Below are 20,308 nucleotides of genomic sequence, written 5' to 3'. Positions count from 1 at the left end.
GTGCTTTCAACAAGTATAACAAAAGTAAACAAACAAGGGATTTAAAAGTTATGAATTTTGAAATGAAGTAGGAATCCTGCAATACAAAAATTAAAACTACAGTCACAAATTTATAAAACATAGCTCCTACTTCAGAAATTTTATACATTTATCTGTAGGCCAAAGTAAGGATCATATTTTATAAATTTGTGATTTTAATCCTTATAAAAGTGATAGCTATAATAGATATGGCTACATATAAAGCTTATAGGTGTTAGGTCCATTCCATGGACATATAAAAACTGAACAAATAAATAGGGAAAATTTTTTTTTTAATGCAAAACAGGAATTGTTCATTATTCACAGAATTGCTATAAGCATTAAAAACAAAGTACACAAGTAAATATAAAATGATATTAGTTGGATAGATTCTAGAACAATTTTCAATCCCATCTTTGGTTTAGAATTTGAAAATTTTTAAAATCTGACTAGTATCACTTTATTGCTTGCTTGTGTACTTTTTATTGCATCATTTGTTTGGGATACTTATAATTCTACCCATAATCAACAACTTCTACTTTACTTCAAATTATAAATATTTTTTCCCCATATATGCAAGATATTACAATCCAATTATTAGTTTTCTGTAGTAATGTTTTAGGGTCTCAGCTTGTAATTTTAGCAGCTGTTATCATCCCAAAACTCTTTCATTTTGTTAGAGCAAAGCCACACCAGGTTATCTGTTGTGTCCACCAAGAGGAATTAAACCCATAAATTTAACATAGTAAACACAAAGATTTACCATTGTTCCACTGGTGGATAGCACAATATAAAAAGTGAGACATTTACAACATCAATTGATCATGTAAGGTATTTTAGTTCTTGTATTATGCACTGTAAAAATAATAAATTACAATTAATGTTATGAAATTTGTTTAATAACTGAAAGCCAGTTTTTGGAGATGTTTTCTTCCCATTACGACTATATTGCACCAGTGATTTTGCAGTAACTGAAATAATAGTAACAAGTGAACAGATAATCTTTTAAAATGCTTTATGTTAAATGTGAACAGTTAGTTGAAAATTATATTTCTTCCATTTTTCATTATTAACGTGCTAGTAAATCAAGTGCAACAGTGTTCAGTTTACATTTCAATCTACTAGTGTACACCAATAAAAAATAAATCACAGCTGATTTAAAAACAACTTGACAGTAAAGTATTAAACACACATCTATAAATTATTTTTCTAACACAGAATATAATATAATTTTTAAATAGATATTTAACACTAATCAAGAGACACCTTTTAAGCTGACATAAAGACCAAGCAATACTGCTTTAAGAAATTAACTTTGACGAATATTTTGTATTTAAAAAAATGCTACTTTTGAAATAAGTTAGAATCTGCCATAGGAGTTGTTTAACCCTTAAACACCAGGAATGTTGTAGGTAGGAGCTTATCACAGACAATAAATTCTGGAAAAAAATTTCTGAAACAATCTTTAGCATTTTTATTGTGGGTTTTGAACAAAATATGAAAGAAAAGCATAATAAAGACTTGTTTATTGTTTATAAAGTTCAAATGTTTTTAGGGTCTGAAAAATCACAAAAACATTCTGCAATGCACAGTGCATTCTTTACACCAGGTGGTCACTATCTTTTGCTTCTTTTCTTTTTTTGTGTACATAAATATGCAACATTGTCTTTGTCCACTTTTGCTAGTTCCCAAGGATGGAATGCTTTTTTTCAAACAAGTCTATCAGGAACAGTAAGGCTGTCTTCCTGGGAAAGGTCTTGTTGCCCTTTCATACCTTTCCAATAATTGGTAAATTACATTGTAACTAAAGAATGAATAAATGGATCACAATCGTGACAACTTACCTGTTTGGAACCAGTGAATTCTAATTTACTTATGGATTCTGATTCACTACCTAAATCACATTCAGAGCTTGAAACAATTAAAGTTAATGATAATGAGAAGTCTGAAAAGTCTTCTTCATTAAAATAATCATCATGTACTGATGTTCTTTGGATGAAGAATGTTTTTGCTCTATGACTTATCTGAGAAAATGACTCAGATGTAAAGCTTTGAGTTGGTATGGTCACTATAGTGTGAGTAGGTTTGCCAACTAATGTTTTTAGCCTGCATCATCAATTGATGATAGCTGTAATGAACATAAAGCATGAAATCATTAATTGATGATGGCTGCCTTTTTCTAGAAAACACAAGTTGACAATGACCAACTTTTTCTTGGAAAACATCAATTGATGACAGCTGCTGTTTAAGGCTAATAAAGATGTGTAAAAAAAAAAAAAAAAAAATCAAACCACTCAGTAAATATTGAAAAGGATTAGTTTATTAATCAAATTTAACAGAAAATCATATGCATATAAATTTTAGATTTTCTGAAATGCTGCAATATCCACTGATTGGACATAATCTTGAAATTCTTCTATTTTTTCCTGCAGCCAGTCAATGCTCACCTAAAAGATTCATACCAATTAAAACAAGTAAAAATATTGAGTTCTTCCACAACTATTTCTTAATTGCATTTTTCAAACAAAAACCATAATAAAATAATTAGTAAAATATCTACCAACTATTTAACAATGAAGCTCGTTACCAAGATTAAAATGTGTTATCTTTAAAGATTAATTTGCAATAATTGAGACACAACAATTGAATGTTATTTGTAGTGATTGATGTTTCTCTAATAAAACAACTTCCAAGTGTTAACACAAAACTTTAGCAACATCATAATGTAGCAGACGATTAGATTGGTTGTCATTTTCTGTAGAAAACTAAACAATCATATTAGTGTTAATTAACTAGTTCAAAGAAGTTTTAAGCTGACAAACCTTTTCATCTTCAACGACACAAAGTATCTGCAACTTTTTGATTCCATAAGCTAGTGGTACCAGTTTGGCTGTTTAAAAAAATGGTGTAAATTAAGGAAACTAGTAGAAAATTAAAAATATATTTTCAAGCCATGAGTTTTAAACACTGGAAATACAATTAGTATTTATTACTATAATCTAAACATTTCTATTCACATCTTAGAAGTATATAAATATTCACAATCATAAATTAAAAACAGAAAACCCAAATCTGCATTTACTAAGTTACTCTGCTTGTGCACAAGTTAATTTTCCCACAAATTACTCAACTAATAATAACATTGAAAAAGTGTTGGTTATACCCAGATTTTCCATTATACTTAGAGTTACAAAAAATATCATAACCAAACTGAACACAACATGACTTACTAGATTACCAATAATAAACATTCAACACTAGTTTTCAAATTTCAAGACTACATAATACTTGTGAAGCTTCCAAAATCATAAACAGATTTAGTGAGACTAGAATAAGTTCTCAGAAGTAGGAACTATTATTACATGCTGTTAAGTAACTGCTACATACTTTTTAATAATGCAGATAAAACATGAATTGAATAAATCTCTAATAAATGCTGAATTTGATGATACTTTATAAAGTTGTCACTGTGCTGTTCAAGGATGGATGTGAAGCATTTATTTTAATTCAATAGATAAAAACTGAAAGTTTTATATTATTTAAATTAGTCCAGTTATAAACATCTTGACTATTTTTTCCTTAAGTTTGAATATGTGTGAAAAAATAGATTGTAAGTAAGATACAAGCTAACATACATAATTCCTACAAAAATAAAAGCTTGAGAAAAGCAATTTGTCCAAGGTGAAATCTTAATTGCCACTTCCTGAGGTAGGCCCAATTTTTTCTGTGGGTGTTAGTATTCTAGCCATCTCAAGAAAATTGCTCACAAGCTGTCATGTTATTCTGATTGTATCCATGCCTACTTTCAAAGTTTTATTGTTTGTATGTTGAATTTTCACACAAAGGTACTCAAGAGCTATCTGCATTAGCTGTTCCTAATTTTGAAATGAGAAACTAGAGGGAAGATAACTAGAGAACATATCCCACTGACAATCTTTGGGCTACTTTAATTGAACTAGTGCAATTTGAACATCACTTTCATAATGTATCTGTAACCCGTTGTTTTTTTTTTTTTTTTACTTTTGCAGCAAAATTCAGAACCTCAAATCTACAATCTATTGCACTAACCACTTAAGTATTTTATAAGTTAGTATCTACATAAAAATTGTATTTTGTTTTACTTTGTATTTTACATTGTTAACCCTAATTTTGCAAACTCCAATTCAGTGTGTGTGTGTGTGTGTGTGTGTGTGTGTGTGTGTGTGAAAAAATATAACTTTATATTTTTTCTTTAATAATAAGGACCTGAAAAGTTCAGTCTTTTTACATTCAATTTTTTCTTTTCAGAAATGAATTTATTTTTATTTAATAAATATGACAGAGTTCCATGCACGAGTCTCTATTAAAGTCCTCTACGTGCATAGACAATCTCTTGCAAATTAGATGAAAACCTGATAGTAAACAATAGAGGATAACCACTCAAAAAAAGATATTAAATGTTGTTTTAAACTACCACTAATTTTACTGATGTCTTCAACAGAAAAAATTAAAATACTTACATAAGGCATGTGAAAAATACTTTAAAAACCTTTTCTGAAGGAATTTAACTCTAACATGACCTTAAAAACTTTTATTGAAACTACAATGTTTTAATATTAATCTCACAGGGCATTCTTATAAACCGTAAAAACCTAGGTGTAAGTTACATAATATATACTTACCTGCTCCCCAAACTAAACCATCACATTCTATTGTTCTGACATTCTTCTCCATTTCTTCCATGTTTGTTTCATCATCCCATGGTTTCACATCTAATACCACACTAGACTTGGCAATTGGTCCAGGCTCTGCAAGTTTAATTGAAATATATCTTACTTATCCCAATAGATATGATACACAACAATCATAAATATAAATATATAAACTTAATTTAAAAATTAACTAACCATTACAATAAACTTTGATTATGAAGAGTACAACAGCACACTGATTCATTCAATAATAATGTTAAGCAGACTCAGTTAATAAATTTAAGCACATTTTTACACCACCATAACACATCACTATAAAAGGGGTAATATATTTTGCTCAAGAGACAACTCTACACCACTGAGATTAAAACAATAAATGACAAATAACAGAAAAAGAAAGCCATAAACAACATGACTTGGTAAATTTAACATCATTAGCTTTTTGAGGAGAAAAAAAATCTAATTCATACTGCTTTACTTTATATACAATATCCTTCACATTGCAGTTTGTTTTAATTGTAATGTAACTCATGTGTACCTTTCAGGTGATAAACGTAATACATTTTTACAAATTTCAGTATATTTCATGCAGAAAAATACACAAAAATGTTTACACACACAGATATATTTTATGATATTCCAAACATAATGATCCAAGTCTTGTTTTTCAAAACATTTTTCTTCTCTGTCAGTGGTTTTATCACTACATTATTTCACTGTCTCCTTTTTATGGTGTCACAGTACATGCTCTGAACCTATCACTCACAAAGCCCACACAGCCTTTGAAGATATTTAGACCTAATCATTGAAAAAATTATAGTTTAATATACATACATCAACAAAGTGGTCCTAGCAGTAAGTTTTTTTTGGTCAAAGTATTAGGTACCCAAAAATCTCCTAGGAGCTAATACTGAATCCTAATGTGAAAGTGGTTCTAACAAAGTTATTGTTTGTCAAAGTAGTAGCTACCAAACATCTTGTGTGAAGTTTATAATACTTTGAAAAAGATTAAAAACCTAAGAATTTTCTATCATTTCTTTTCATTCCTAAAAATATTTCATACATGTGATTGAAAAATCACAGGAATATTTTTATACGACAAGACCTTAGTTGAGATCAGTTAGTTTAGCAAATATGGTAAATAAAAGCAAACAACTTGGATGGATAGTCCTTTTTCATTGGACCTACAGTTAAGTTCATCATATTCAAATAACACCAATAAAAGAACTTAATACTTACTGGAAAAAACAAACAAACTATTTATTATATACGAGTTGATCTCAAAATAATCTTGGTAAGAATCATAACACATGGAAAAGGTAACTACATATTTTTGAAAGGTAAGATCATAGGTCACCAATAAATCTTTTAGTTTTTGCCATGTTTAGCATGATTTACAGCAATAAATTTCTCAAAAGAAATATATAAATAAATATGAAGCAGGTTGAACTTGACCCTACATATAAAATGGAACTTTTTGATCAATAATAAACAAAAGTGAAATTATAAGATGAAGGAAATATTTTTTCAAAAGCACCTAATAAATACTAGGAAATTTCATGTTATGATTATACACTTTTTAAAGCAAAAAGTTTGTAACATGCTTCACAAAATTTGGTTAAGTATTTTCACCATGAGTACAAAAAAAACAGAACATTTCACTGATACCCCTACAGTTCAGAGAGGGTTGAAGAAACACCATTAGTGTCTGAAGTTTTCAAACAAATTCTACGCTCAGAATTTTAAACAATTTCCTAAGTCATAAAACTTGAAAAAGTTATGCAGAATTGTGCAGTGCATGCTACTTCAGAAAATGAATATATCTTGAGGGTACGAGTTTTTCATTTGAAGAGAGAGAATCAACAAGTAGGTAGTTAAAAAACTAGATATTCAATACAGCATCTCCTCTAATTTATTCCAGTAGAATAACATACAATTTTTTAAAAAATGTACAGTTGATAAACCAGTGATAGGTAAAGACACCAGAACAAAGATTGCTGATTAAAACAATCCATTCAATTGAATAGAGTATATGGAAAACCCTAGATATAAATTCTGGTCTTTAACCTTAGTATGAAATAATACTATTTTGTTTTTCATGACACAGTTGTGTTTCAATAATCTTTCTAAAAATTCATAACATTTTTAAGCAAAATATATTATGACATGTTCAAATGATACCAAGGTAATGATTTAAGATTCCTTTAAAATTGCTTTTCTATGCTGAAAATGTTTCATAAACAAGACTCAGTTGAGTTAAAGAAAAAAGTATTAAAGATATTCTGTTCCTCAAAATAACTAAATGTTCACAGTTGAAAAACACTAATATCTATTATTTGTTACAACTTTCTCCCTTCTCACATTCAATTTTACTAAAATAATAGCAAGAAAAATATTATAATTAAAAAGGTAGGTAATCTTTTACCAAACCTGTTCAGCAAGTTCATACATTAGCTATTTCCATGGCACCTTAAATATACTTCTGACTTTCTTCCAGTTTATACTTTTTTTTTTTTTTTAAACCTGGCATTAATATGCCACTGTACTAATATTTTTAGATGTATTACACTTATGACTGGTGAACACCTTTCAGGTATTCAAGTGCATACGTGTATATCAAATTTCAAAGTTCACGTAAAAAACTATATTTATAAACCCAATATCAATAAATTCTTATTCAAAAATATTTTAAAATAAGAATAATAATAATGTGTAATTTTCAAATAAAACAAGTTTTCCAACTTTAAACACAGTTCAGCTCCAAAGTCTCACAAACAACAAATTTGCAATTTTTTTCAACAATTTTTAAGCCCATCCTCAATCAATGACTTATTTTAAAACCCCACAACTTATATTTTGTTATGACAATTATACACTGCATGAAAAGTATGGAAAATTTAAATAAATATTATGTAGCTGGAGGCTTTTTAGATCTATAATTTGGTTTAAGTTCACTAGTAACTACAAGAAATCAATTATATATCATTATATATAGCTTTACATTAGTACACAAGTACTTTAACTCTTAGCTTACAGAGCTGAGCAATTAGTTTGATAAAACTAATTACCTATGAGTATCAATTAGTGTAACAAAAATAATCAACTGGTTTCCAATTTTTTTAACCAATTACTTCAACTTCCCAGTAATCGAAGTTACAAATAAATCAGTTGTAGCTATGAAAATGACCAGTCAAAGTCAGTATATCCAATTGTCCCAAGTTTCTATTAATTGAAATACTGCCATTATTATTATTATTCATTATGTTTGACTATTTGAAGTTTGTTCTGTGTAATTGGTTGGCATCACAACTAACAAAAATAATAAACTAGTAAAATTAGGGTTTTTGATTATTAATATTTTCAATTATTCCAATTAACTGATCAGTAAATTTCAATAATCTCCCAGTTCTAATAGTTTATTCCGTATTCTAGACAGTTTTTAGATGCAAAAGTTTCAGTCATCCAAGTATGCTAATGCCTGCTCTCAACTGAATTGCTTTTAGCAATTTCAAATCTTTTTAATCTGACTGCCAATGAAAAATGATTGCTCACTTTTGTTAATACTATATCTGCTATCATATTAAGTTGGGAACTTAAAATGTTTTAGTGAAATGTGGGAAATTTTAATGAAAAATTAATACTTTTGAATTGTTTGACAAACTTAGTGTTTCTGTTACAAATTTTAGGGTACTTCACATTAGAGCAAGACATATATCTCAAGGATTACATCTGACACATAAGAATGACTTCTTTTATCACACACAAAACACACCAAGTAAAATTTCACATCAGCTCCTAGCATTTTTTGAACTTTCAATTAAATATAGTTAGAAGGATTACAGAGAGAACCTTCAACTTTTCACAATAACACAAAATGAAACTACATACTTGACTTTTGCTTTCACTTTTTATTCTGAAATTCACACATCCTGTGCTATTAGAGCAGATATAAAACAGTGGTTAGTACATGAATTAAATTCTACATACTTTTGGATTTCTTTTCTTGGTATTGTTTTAATCTTTCTTGTTTCAATTTTTCAGCTTCTTCATCCTGGAGAGCAAACACACAAAATTAACACAATTACAAAACTGATAAAAATGCAGCATAAAAAAAACAATGAACAAGAAATATATCTGACATTAAACAAAACGTTACACTAACTGCTGATAGAACTTCAAATTGTGTAACCCACAGACATATAGCTGCAATAATGATGCACATACAAAAAGGCACTAGGAATACTCTTTTTATCAGAATTAATGAAAAAATGGTTGACATATGAAACAGTCATGATTGAGAGACAGTTGGTTAAACAAGTCTAAATGTCAGTGTTGTTAGTACAGTATACAACTATATTCCCATTAAGCGAATGCATATTTTACAAAGAGTAAAAGTAATATTTACCTAAGGGGTCAAATGTTACAGATATTAATGAAAAATATTTACCACTGCTGTAATAATTATGGAAATATGTAACATTAATAATAACAAGTACCGTTTCATCTTTACATTAATGCAAGTGTGGTGGTTCATCTTTTTCACTGGTCTTAATTTTCTTAGTGCACTAAGAAAAGTAACATCTTTTTTGAAAGAAAAAAATATATAAATAGATAAGTGATAGTAATACAAAATATAAAAACCTTTATCTGAAAAACTGTTAAATTCAATATGATACAACTTCCAAGTATATATAAAGCAAACATGTCCATCTATTGGGTGTCAATTTCTTGGGAGGAACTGACTGAACTAATATCACTGAAATCTGGTACAGAAAACAAATGCACCAGAGAATTAAAAATGCTTTTGCAAAATAATCCTTTGTTTCATTCACACATTAGAAACTTCAAAGTTGGAATGTACTATATAAAAGCTTTATTTATTTAATTTTTTATACATAGAATAAATTACAAATTCTGATTCTGGGTTGATTTCAGCACATTTCCAACAAGAACTTCATGTGAATTTCACTAATGTTTTAATAAAGCTTAGCTTGATGATACATTGTTGGAAGATTATTATAAAAAAACTTTTGACACTTAATCATTTTATAAAGCTTGCTTTATCATATAACACTTCAAATAAATTATGATATTGCAATTTGATAAGAAATGTTTTTCATAGAACCAAATGATATAGAGAATTTTTAGGCTTAGATTACTTTCCACCCAACCCTATCAAGTTTCATTACAGTTCATAACTGAAATCTACAGCAAAGTAAACATCTGTAACAGTTTTGTACAAAAACGTATTACAATGAAATCTCAAATTTTCAAAATACTGAATTCATAACAATGTTATGTACAAGAAATGCATTTTCATTTGCAGAATCTACATAAAATTCGTAAAAAATAAAAGTACTCAAACACTCAAATTTGTGTCCTTGAGTGTTTGAATACTTATTTTTTGCATTTACAGCAAAGCTACTATTAGTCACCATTCATAACTTTGAACTGCTGACCAAACAGAAAACAGTCAATGAGCAACATCCTACAATCCATAGTAAGTGATTGAATGCATCTTATAATGCACTCACAGTTAAAGTGTGTAAATATTTTATTGTATCATACAGACACCAAGCCAGTTCTAAAATCACAAATTCTACAATAGAGCTAACTTGTATCCTAGGCTGTTAGGAACTAAATATAAACCTATCACACATAAAAAGAACATAGGGATATGAAAATGTTCAAAATAGCAAACAATTTACTTCTGCTCACAAGACAATGGGCAATGCCATATAGGATATTTTCATTCAGTTCTGCAATTCTTATAAATTAACTTGCTCTGTATAAAGACAATAATTTTAAAGCCTGAGAGAATATTTGATATTTATTAATATTAATTTTCAGCATTATCTAAGTGATTACACTGTCATGTTCACAAATAACAGTTAACTATTACATAAAGGTTTTGTTTCTTTGTTTGTGATTAAGAAGAGAATATGGATTCTGAAACATCTGTGGCACTTTAATAACAGCATATAGTATGATCTTCAACTCTTACTACAAAACAACTTGATATTAAACATACATGCATCAAAAATGACACATTCAAACACCTGTCTCATTTCATAAACAGTTGGAATAATACATGCACTCACAATCTCATCATCTGAGCCAAATAAATCAACATCATCATCGTCACCTGCAGCTGGTTTATTTGGCTTAGTATCTGAAATAGTTTCTGAGGTACCAAAGGCACTGATGTCCTTCTTCTCACCAGGAAAGCTGTGGTAAAACAAGAAAATACTTTTAATTATAGTTAACCAATAGATATTTTGTTGTTTATTGCACTCATATAATCATCCTCAGTAAGATACAAGAGAAAATTAAAGTCAATGCTAACTCAACTAGGATTCAATCTGTAACTTGAAACTCAGTTCTATTAACAAAATTTACAAAAAATATGTTCAAATTTTGAAAGTGAATCTTTTAGGACTTCAATTTAAAGTTTCCAAAATATTAACTTCTTGTTATATCATATTCATCATGCAAGCCACTCCAAACTGGAGAAAGGAATCTAACAATCAACATGTGACTCAACTTTATTCAGTTGATCTAAAAAATCATTAAAATATTTGTAATTTCAAACTTATTTTGATGAATAGAACATGGATTACATAACAGGCTGACATATCTAACAGTGCTGATTTTATATTATATGATACAACATAATGCCTTAGTTACACAAAGATCTAATAAATGTAAGACAGTGTATTTGGGTTAAACACAATTTAAATTTTGATAGGAATAACCTTAAAATTGTTATGGAAGACAATTATCTTGGTATTCCAGTTGATCAGTACCTTAAACTCCAATTAACCTTAGGTTAGACTCCTATACAAAATTGTGTGTGTGGATTATACTGGATTATCCTAAATGAAGATTGAATAGTAAAATCAAAACCTACCAAAACTCCTATCCAAGAAAAGTGCAAACAGAATGAAAAATGGAGAGTTCCTAAAACATAGTGAATGTATGGTGTTTCACATTATTCATACAGTGAAATCATCCAAATAGTGTGCTGTTGATAGATGCATGGCAAATAGAATTTTAGGTTGTATCTTTGAAATGTTACATTTAAAGAAATTATTTCATTGTAAAGATCACTGATTAGGCCTCATTTGGAATATTGTGTTGAGTCTTGTGCACTTTACTTTAGAAATGATACTGAACCTTAGAATAGGTAAATAGAAGGATACTAGGAAGACATCTGGTCTATAAAGGACATATGCCGTTTGATAACCAGAATTATTTTAATTTGAACAAAGTAAAGCTAGTCATATATCTCATTGAGGTGTCAATGTATTGAGGTAACTGGTTGTCTCAATGCATCACTTTTTGTATTTAACAGTAAATATGATAGGGCTTAAAAGACATTAAAAACTTAAAAGTAGGGTAGGAGTCATCTTTAAGTTTTCTAACAGGGTCTCAGGCCTTTGGAATGAGTTACCCTCAGGTGTGGTTGATTTAGTAAATTTAAGGGAAATTAAAGGATATGGTAAGTATTTAAATGATAAGGGTAAGCTTTTATGGTAAATTTTGTGAATGGGTTTGCCAAGTTGGAACAATAGGTGCCTTGTTATTAAATTCTGTAATCTAACAATTACACAATAAACTTCAAACTAAGTAAACAAGACATAACTGCCTCATCTTGATCTGTATTTAATCAGTCTCTTCCATTGTTAAACCATAAACAAATGGTGAAAAAAAAAAAATTGTTTGCAGGATTGAGTAGAATTCTGAGTACATACAAATTGTATGACAAAGTAACATGCTTAATTACATTGAAGTAATATACCAAATGCTTGGAAATGAAAATAAAATTATTCAGCAGAGGACTGCAGTTGATGGCTTTACTTACATCCATAATTCTGATGTAACCATGCACACAGTAACACTAAAGTGAACTCTATTCCAACATTCGTATTGAAAATTAAATTGTTATATAACAGACATTTCAGTTATGTGAGTTTGAATGGGCAAAATGTGCAGGTCCACTTTCAATTACTATGCAAATGAATAAAACTGAAAGCAACTACTGTTTTTGAGACTTGTACCATAATTATTAAGCCTATAGAAGTCTTCCAATACACAAAGATGCTTGTACCTTATAACAGCATTTACTTACAAATATTTTGCAATGCAACTTATCACTTATGTAATTCATAAACATAACATACCTGCTCCGTTCTCCTCCATATGATGCAATATGATTGTACCAACGCAGAGCATGAGGGAAGGAAGCTGCTGGAGGATTCTTCAAAGTTTCAAACACCACAGTATCAGCTTGAGAAGGCTGATAACTATTATGCAGAAAAAGAAATTACACAATCTGTAAAATGTATTGAAAAAATTAACTTAATAAAGCTCACAAAACTTTAAAAAATGCTTTTTGCCTTAGCATTTTTATACTGTCATGCTTTAAAAGACTTGTTTTAAAAAATGTGGTTGCATAATCTGACAGAGAAACAAAACCTAACCAAAATAATTCTAGCTTTTAAACTAAAAATCCTAATGAATGAAGGTGAACAAACTCAGTCCATTGGATCAACCCATAGTGAAGAAGGAATACTGAATATAATTCCACATTTACTTATAAAGATGGAAAATTGCATTTAAACAAATTTTACACTTAGCTTGGTTTGTTACCCTACTCAACTAAGTTCAGTTGTAACTAAGTTTCATTAAAACTGCTGGTGAATAACTTGGATGTATGATGTTATTCAGAGGAAACTGAAGAAATGGCATGGCAATGAAAGAGAATATTACAATAGGAGTAAATAAGTCACTCAAGTCTTTAAAGCAGTGCTGCATTGTTAATAATTAGTAAAGCTAATCATAGGGTCTATTTATATCAGTGGTTCAAAAAGGTCCTCCAAGTGGTTTGCAAGATGGTCCAAAATACACATTAGTTAGTTAGTTATCACCATTAGATTCCATCTAGGAACATAGGGCCACAATCACTTGTGGATTCTTCAACAAGTATTTAAGTGAGTATGTTGTTAGCCCACTGCACCGAGCCGTCCCTAATTTAGCAGTGTAAGACTAGAGGGAAGTCAGCTAGTCATCACCACCCACTGCCAACTCTTGGGCTACTCTTTTACCAATGAATAGTGGGATTGACCGTCAAATTATAATGCCCCCACGGCTGGGAGGGCAAGCATGTTTGGCCCGACGTGGGCACGAACCCGCGACGCTCGGACTACAAGTTGCATGCCTAACATGCGTGGCCATGCCAGGCCTAAAATACACATTACTGACATGCAATTCCAGGTCAAGATTATCTGAGAGAAAAGAACAGGTGAGATAACACTAGTAGGTGGTCAGTAGGGTCTTTTTTCCTGCTGAAATGGTCTGCAGAAGAAAAGTCAGAGAGAGAGAACTGCTAATTTATACTTAAACATATGGTTACAAGGCTTTGTTTGTTTTTTTAATTTTGCACAAAGCTACAAGAGCTATCTGCGCTAGCTGTCCCTAATTTAGCAGTGTAAGACTAGAAGGAAGGCAGCTAGTTATTACCACCCACTGCCAACTCTTGGGCTATTATTTTACAAAGGAATAATGGGATTGACCAAACATTATTAACACCATCACAGCTTAAAGGACGAGCACGTTTGGTGCAATGAGGATTCAAACCCACGACTCTCAGATTATGAGTTGAGTGCCCTAAATGCCTGGTCAAGTTCCATAGGGAAACAAGAACTTCATTATTTACAAGAATTTAAACTTAAAAACATGGAGTAATATATGGTGTGTTTCAATTGTTACCTTTTATAGAGTGAATGTTTAAGAACAGTATTTAAAAATACAGAAGTTAAATGGGTCATTGTTTTATATATATATATATACATCATTATGGATTTTAGCCACAACCTACAATGTTACTGCTAGTATTAACCATTATTAAACTAATGTTACATACAACTTATTCCAGCGTCTTAACTTTAGGGACAATTGAAACTGTAGAATGTAACTCAGAAGTTATGAATAATGCGTTAATATTATTATTAGTTGTATTGACGTAATTAATTATTAGTCAATGATTAACGATGGGATACTCGGGTTAGGGTTCGTAATTATATTGCTTTAATTAAATAAATACAAACCCTTCTATATAACTGCGATCACACAAATAATCATTCAGGGCTTTTACACCAGTTTCGCTCTTTAGATCACCGAAACCCATTTTACGTTTATATTTAAAAAAATAGACTATTTCTAACTTTACAAGACACGTGTTCACCCAAAATGCTCTGGCCACCAAAAAGAACTAGATCCCCCTACATTTTGTCGAAAACATATTACTATAACTTAAATTTTTATCGTAAATAAATATATGTGTTATATAATTTTCATTATTGAAACAATACGAATATAAATATAAACTGAAACAATAAAATTCAAAGTTATATCCCTAGAATATGGACAGCAAAGACAGCATAAGTTCTGTTATAGGTGGCTGATAGAAAACAAGTACAAGTAGTCCTGTGTACTCATTGCAACTGGATGAGTCGACAGATGTTGCCTCGTGTTCCCAACTCATTGTTTATGTTCGCTGTCTTGTCAGAGAAGTTATGAAAGAAGAGTACATGTTCTCTGAGCCAGTGGCCACAACAACTCGTGGAGAAGACATTTTCAAAATCTTAGAAACCTTTCTCCTTAAACGTGAGCTGAGTTGGTCTGTGTACAGATGGGGCTCCTTCCATGATTGATTGCAAATCCAGCTTCAAAGCCTTCGTGAAGAATGTCGCTCCGTATGTCTCACTCACTCATTGCATGATTTGTCGTTTAGCTTTGGCGATGAAGACTCTCCCACTTGGACTTCAAGAAGTGCTCAGAGACGTTGTGAAGGTTGTGAACTGTATCCGAGGGAGTGCAACAACTTCATGAGTTTTTAAAGTGCTGTGTGAAGAAATGGGCGTTGACTTCTCTGTTCTTCTGTTTCACACGGAGGTAAGGTACGTTGGCTCTCACGTGGCAAGGTTATGAATCAGGTGCTACAACTTCGAGAGGAAATAAAGGTGGTGTTGGAACAAGGTCGTACCTCGAAAGAGAATCTTCTTCATGAAAAGATGCAAGATGACCGTTTCGTAACAAAGGTTGCCTACCTGGCTTATTTCTTCTCTGAGGTGAATTCTCTGAACATTTCACTCCAAGGAAATCTTGCACACAGTTCGTGACAAAGTAGCAGCGTTCAAGTGTAAGATTCAACTTTATCATAAAGGAGTTCAGGACGGTGACACAACGTTCTTCCCTCAGATGACAACTAACCTGGTTTCTATGCTAGAAGCTGAATGCAGTTTTCGTGAAGAGATCTCAGCTCATCTTCTGGCAGTGAATGATGCCATCGAAAGTTACTTCACAGGATTGGATGACCGCTGTACTGTTGAATGGATCTGCAGACTCTTTTCAGTGAAGGAGAGTGCCATCAGTGATACTGATGTTGCTGCCAAGGTAGAATTTCTTCAAATTCGTGAGGATACTCTGATGAAAGTCGATTTTTCTAAACAAGAGCTTCCTACATTTTGGGCAACACTGAAGGACGACTATCCTCTTCTTTCGATGCGTGCACTGACTATCCTGATCCAGTCTCCCTCGACCTATCGCTGCGAAGCTGGATTCTCAGCAATGATGGCTCTGAAAACAACAGCACGCAATAGGCTTGTGATTGACGCCGACATGAGGTGTTGTCTGTCGATCACTGTTCCTTGCTTTGATGTACTTATGGCTGCAAAACAATATCAACCCTCACAATGAGTGAATAAGTAGGTTTTCTATTATGTTCAGTAATTCCATGGATTTTGCATTTGTTTAGCACTTGTAGCATTTCTCAAGGTCATTTGTAACATTTTCAATCAATTAGGATCTTTATATAGTTTTGTTTTATTCTATCTTTACGCAAAGTTCACCATTACAAAAATTATTATAGGGGTCACGGTAATACCCTGGAGAGTCTCAGGGGGTAAGACGATGAAAAAGGTTAAGAACCACTGCGGCCTAAGCAAAGGAAATGCTGAAATTGAAAATGATGGATATTATAGCATCATTAATAATCTGAAAAGGTAATGAAATAGAGAAAATATATAAAAGAAAGTTTCTGATCCACTATTAGAATTTAACAGTTTTCAAAGTACATACACAACAAAATCCATAGTATTTTTGACTTTCATTGAATCCATTTTGAGCCACAGTTGCTAATTTGCAAAAGCCAATAAACAAATAGATAAAGCAAAACGTATGTAAAGTAATAAATATATTAATATGAAAAAAATTGGGTTACACATTTTCCCAGGAAATAATCTGACAAATATTAATAAAAACATTATCTCATTTCCATTTGAGAAATCATTTTGCATCAAATCTGAATCAAAACGAATTATTTTGTCACTAAGAAAATGACATGACGTTTAATTTTATATATTTATATCTAACAACGTAAATCATACTAAGTTTTTTTTCGCATAGATAGTTTCTCCTGAGACTTCACATGACGTAATATCGTAACTATTGTAGTCATTCCTTTTGATATCTTGCAACCATTTTTTTAATGGAGCTATCTTTCAACCCTTAACAAGTATTGTCATCAAACTTACAAATAATCATATACACAGAAGTATACGTTGATTATATATATAAAAAAACGTTTTGCAGTTAAGCCCATTATGCTTCACAAACTGTGAATAGGAAGGTGAAATGACCCAGATGCGTTAAGGGTATTATGTGGTTGAAAATGCCACAGTTTTCACACGTTATCACAAGGGGCACCATTTTGAATTCTTTTGCATAATTTCAATGGTTATAAATGAGTCAACTGATTACAGTACAGTTCATTCAACCAACACGAAACTGATAAGTGTTCAGAGAAGTGAGCTACTGAAGTGTTATAACACCAAATGATACAACACTGGAGAAGTTGTCTGGAAAATTGTAGAATACACCTGTTGAGAATTTGTTCTAGTGTTGTTTTGCACAAGCTCATAAACAAATTTGAGAAGTAAGACTGCACTTGTGATACGTCAAGTAAAGGGAAATTACCAATAACAATTGAAACTGTTGCTGAGGTCAACTATGGCATAGCAAAGCAAAACAGCACAAGTGCACTTTGATGCAGTATTGAACATCATGTTGTTTTGCATCTGGGTTTGAATATTTCAACTGTTTCGAAGGCTCTTTGGTCAACTTTGAGAATGTTTTTTTTGTAAGCTTCATTATGTTTAAGCATTGATGAAAATGAATTTAGCCTTAGCTGTTGATTTTTCATTGCAGTGCTTAGCAGATTGAAAGTGAAAGACCTAAAGCTTACTAATACTTTAAGAATTGGTGAAGCACACTTGACACATTTTGGAAGTGTAAACAAACTAAATTTTATAATAATACACATATGTTTTCTACACACCTCTATGATGGACCACACTTTTTAAAATCACTACTAGCACATGACTGCAAATATGCACAGTAAATGTTACATAGCACCGTGCAATTCTCACAACTAGTTAACTGCCATTCTGATAGACACTGTGATTTTCTTGTTCACATGTTGGTGAACAGGCAAAAAACCTCTTATGGGAGCACTTTTAGGGCACAGTAATTTCACATCACTTTCCTTTGTAAATGACCACCTTATTCACCAGACCTAACACCATCCACTTTGTAGTCGTGGGATACCTGAATTCATGCATGTACTATGAAAAGCCTCATAAAATTCCAGACCCCAAGAATGCAGTTGTCCATCATAGTAAATGAGAGATATATTTTTGCTGTAATGGAGGTATTGCATAGCCTAGCAGTTAGGGCACTCGATTCACAATCTGATGATTTTTGAGTCGAATACCTGTCACCAAACACCCTCACTCTTTTATTTGTAGCCACAACATAAAATGACAGTCAATCCCACTATGTGTTGGTAAAAGAGCAGTATAAAAGTTGGTGATAAGACTAAACTTGAGGTTGGGATGATGCTTGTTTGTTTGTTTGTTTTTTGAATTTCGCACAAAGCTACTCAAGCGCTATCTACGCTAGCCGTCCTAATTTAGCAGTGTAAGATTAGAGGGAAGACAACTAGTCGTCACCACTCACCGTCAACGCTTGGGCTACTCTTTTACCAATGAATAGTGGGATTGACCGTCACATTATAACGCCCCCACGGCTGAAAGGGCGAGCATGTTTGGTGCGACAGGGATTCGAACCCGCGACCTTCGGGATGATGTTCGCTGCCATTATTCCATTATAAGTCTATACCGAAATTAAATATATTTCTCACTTTCAAAACATTTTACATTAAAATAAATCCTTAAATATCTTCAGAAAAGGAAATAAATATATTTCAACTATTTAGATTCTAATTTTAAAAATATGTACTAAATTCCATTTCGGGATGTGCTATAAACACTTATATGTGCGCCATACATCAACACTTTGCTTAAACCTTAACACAATCTAAATGAACAAATAATAACATCATTGGAGAAGAATTGCATGTAGTATAAAACAATAATTAATTATTTAATAAAAAGTCGTGACGGCTAAAAACAAAGCATATTATAAGGATAAACAACTGTTGGAGGTTTTATGGGACAAAAGTGCAACAAGTTAAGTATAATTATTCACAAGTAAAAAAAAAAATAATTTCAGTTTTAGTTTTAGGAACTTCTATTCTATTCTATGCACATCTTATTGGTATAAAGTGTTGTTTAGTATAACATAACATATTATTGGTCCATCCATGGACTCATCTCCTAAGAACTAGAGCAGCCAGAGAGATTGCATACCTTCTACTCCGTCGAACATTTTCGAAATTGCATCGCTTATATTTGATAACATGAAATTTCATTTTCGAAAACTCAGAAAATGTTTCTCAGATTCAAAATGATCAGTGATCTGGGTAATGTTTTGTAGTGTGATGAGGAGTCTTAACCTTAATGTGCCCCTGATATTTGATTAAAACACATTCACATTTACAGTATCATTAACCGAAAACCTTGAAAATATCCAGTATAATAAATGTTTCAGTGTGATCCAGAACCCGGAAATAAGTTGGAGAGGACAGCCCTATAGTGATTTCATATCTTGTGTAAAAGTTTCGCATACACAGACACACACGGACCAAATTGTAGTACCCCCGTTAGTACAGCGGTATGTCTACGGATTTACAACGCTAAAATCAGGGGTTCGATTCCACTCGGAACAGTCTCGCAGGGCGAGAGCGAAAATATTCAATGCCAGTCTCTGTCGTCTATATATAAGCTATCTCTTAAGCTCTCTGATAGCCCTCATGTAGCTTTACACGAAATTGAAAAAAAAAAAAACAAAGATGCAAATAAATTTTAATCTCTTTAAGGTTACATTTAACACTCCTTTCGATATAACCTAAAACTATACTTAGAATGCCCTACCAGTAGCAACAACACAGTGGAAGATTTAATTACCAAGTTACTTAAATGGGGGCTTAGCTCTTTCTAATGCTAATTTAATGTTTATTAGGTACTAAACCATACAGTTATGCATATAGAAAGTCGTAAAGATTACCTTGCTATAGTTGCTTCGTTTCTTTGTTCTTTATATTAAGGTCGATGACTATCTACCCTGAGAGGGTATTT

The 20,308-nt window shown here is 31.5% G+C and overlaps 2 protein-coding genes across 2 annotated transcripts; one reads left to right on the top strand and one right to left on the bottom strand.

The window, feature by feature from the left end:
- Positions 1–2,320: 2,320 nt before the first annotated feature.
- On the bottom strand, positions 2,321–14,997 carry eEF1beta (elongation factor 1-beta). The gene is made up of 7 exons (XM_076504979.1): positions 14,819–14,997; positions 12,893–13,015; positions 10,811–10,937; positions 8,697–8,760; positions 4,680–4,805; positions 2,841–2,908; positions 2,321–2,465 (listed from the first exon to the last, which is right to left on the bottom strand). The coding sequence occupies exons 1-7, from the start codon at positions 14,896–14,898 to the stop codon at positions 2,379–2,381; spliced, it is 675 nt and encodes a 224-aa protein (XP_076361094.1). The 5' UTR covers positions 14,899–14,997; the 3' UTR covers positions 2,321–2,378.
- Positions 14,998–15,626: 629 nt separating this feature from the next.
- On the top strand, positions 15,627–16,469 carry LOC143251620 (protein FAM200C-like). The gene is made up of 2 exons (XM_076502888.1): positions 15,627–15,665; positions 15,870–16,469. The coding sequence occupies exons 1-2, from the start codon at positions 15,627–15,629 to the stop codon at positions 16,467–16,469; spliced, it is 639 nt and encodes a 212-aa protein (XP_076359003.1).
- Positions 16,470–20,308: the final 3,839 nt, after the last annotated feature.

The sequence above is a fragment of the Tachypleus tridentatus genome, chromosome 6, assembly GCF_004210375.1.
Source record: "Tachypleus tridentatus isolate NWPU-2018 chromosome 6, ASM421037v1, whole genome shotgun sequence".
Taxonomy (NCBI): domain Eukaryota; kingdom Metazoa; phylum Arthropoda; class Merostomata; order Xiphosura; family Limulidae; genus Tachypleus; species Tachypleus tridentatus.
This window is presented reverse-complemented; position numbering and strand designations above follow the sequence as displayed.

Excerpts from the sequence above, each read along its gene's own strand:
- eEF1beta (XM_076504979.1), bottom strand. The coding sequence starts at position 14,898 with ATGGGTTTCGGTGATCTAAAGAGCGAAACTGGTGTAAAAGCCCTGAAT. Across the intron at positions 13,016-14,818 it reads GATCGCAGTTATATAGAAGG|TTATCAGCCTTCTCAAGCTG; the intron begins GTTTGTATTTAT and ends TCTGCATAATAG. Across the intron at positions 2,466-2,840 it reads GTGTCGTTGAAGATGAAAAG|GTGAGCATTGACTGGCTGCA; the intron begins GTTTGTCAGCTT and ends TGAATCTTTTAG.
- LOC143251620 (XM_076502888.1), top strand. The coding sequence starts at position 15,627 with ATGGGCGTTGACTTCTCTGTTCTTCTGTTTCACACGGAG. Across the intron at positions 15,666-15,869 it reads TTCTTCTGTTTCACACGGAG|GAAATCTTGCACACAGTTCG; the intron begins GTAAGGTACGTT and ends TTTCACTCCAAG.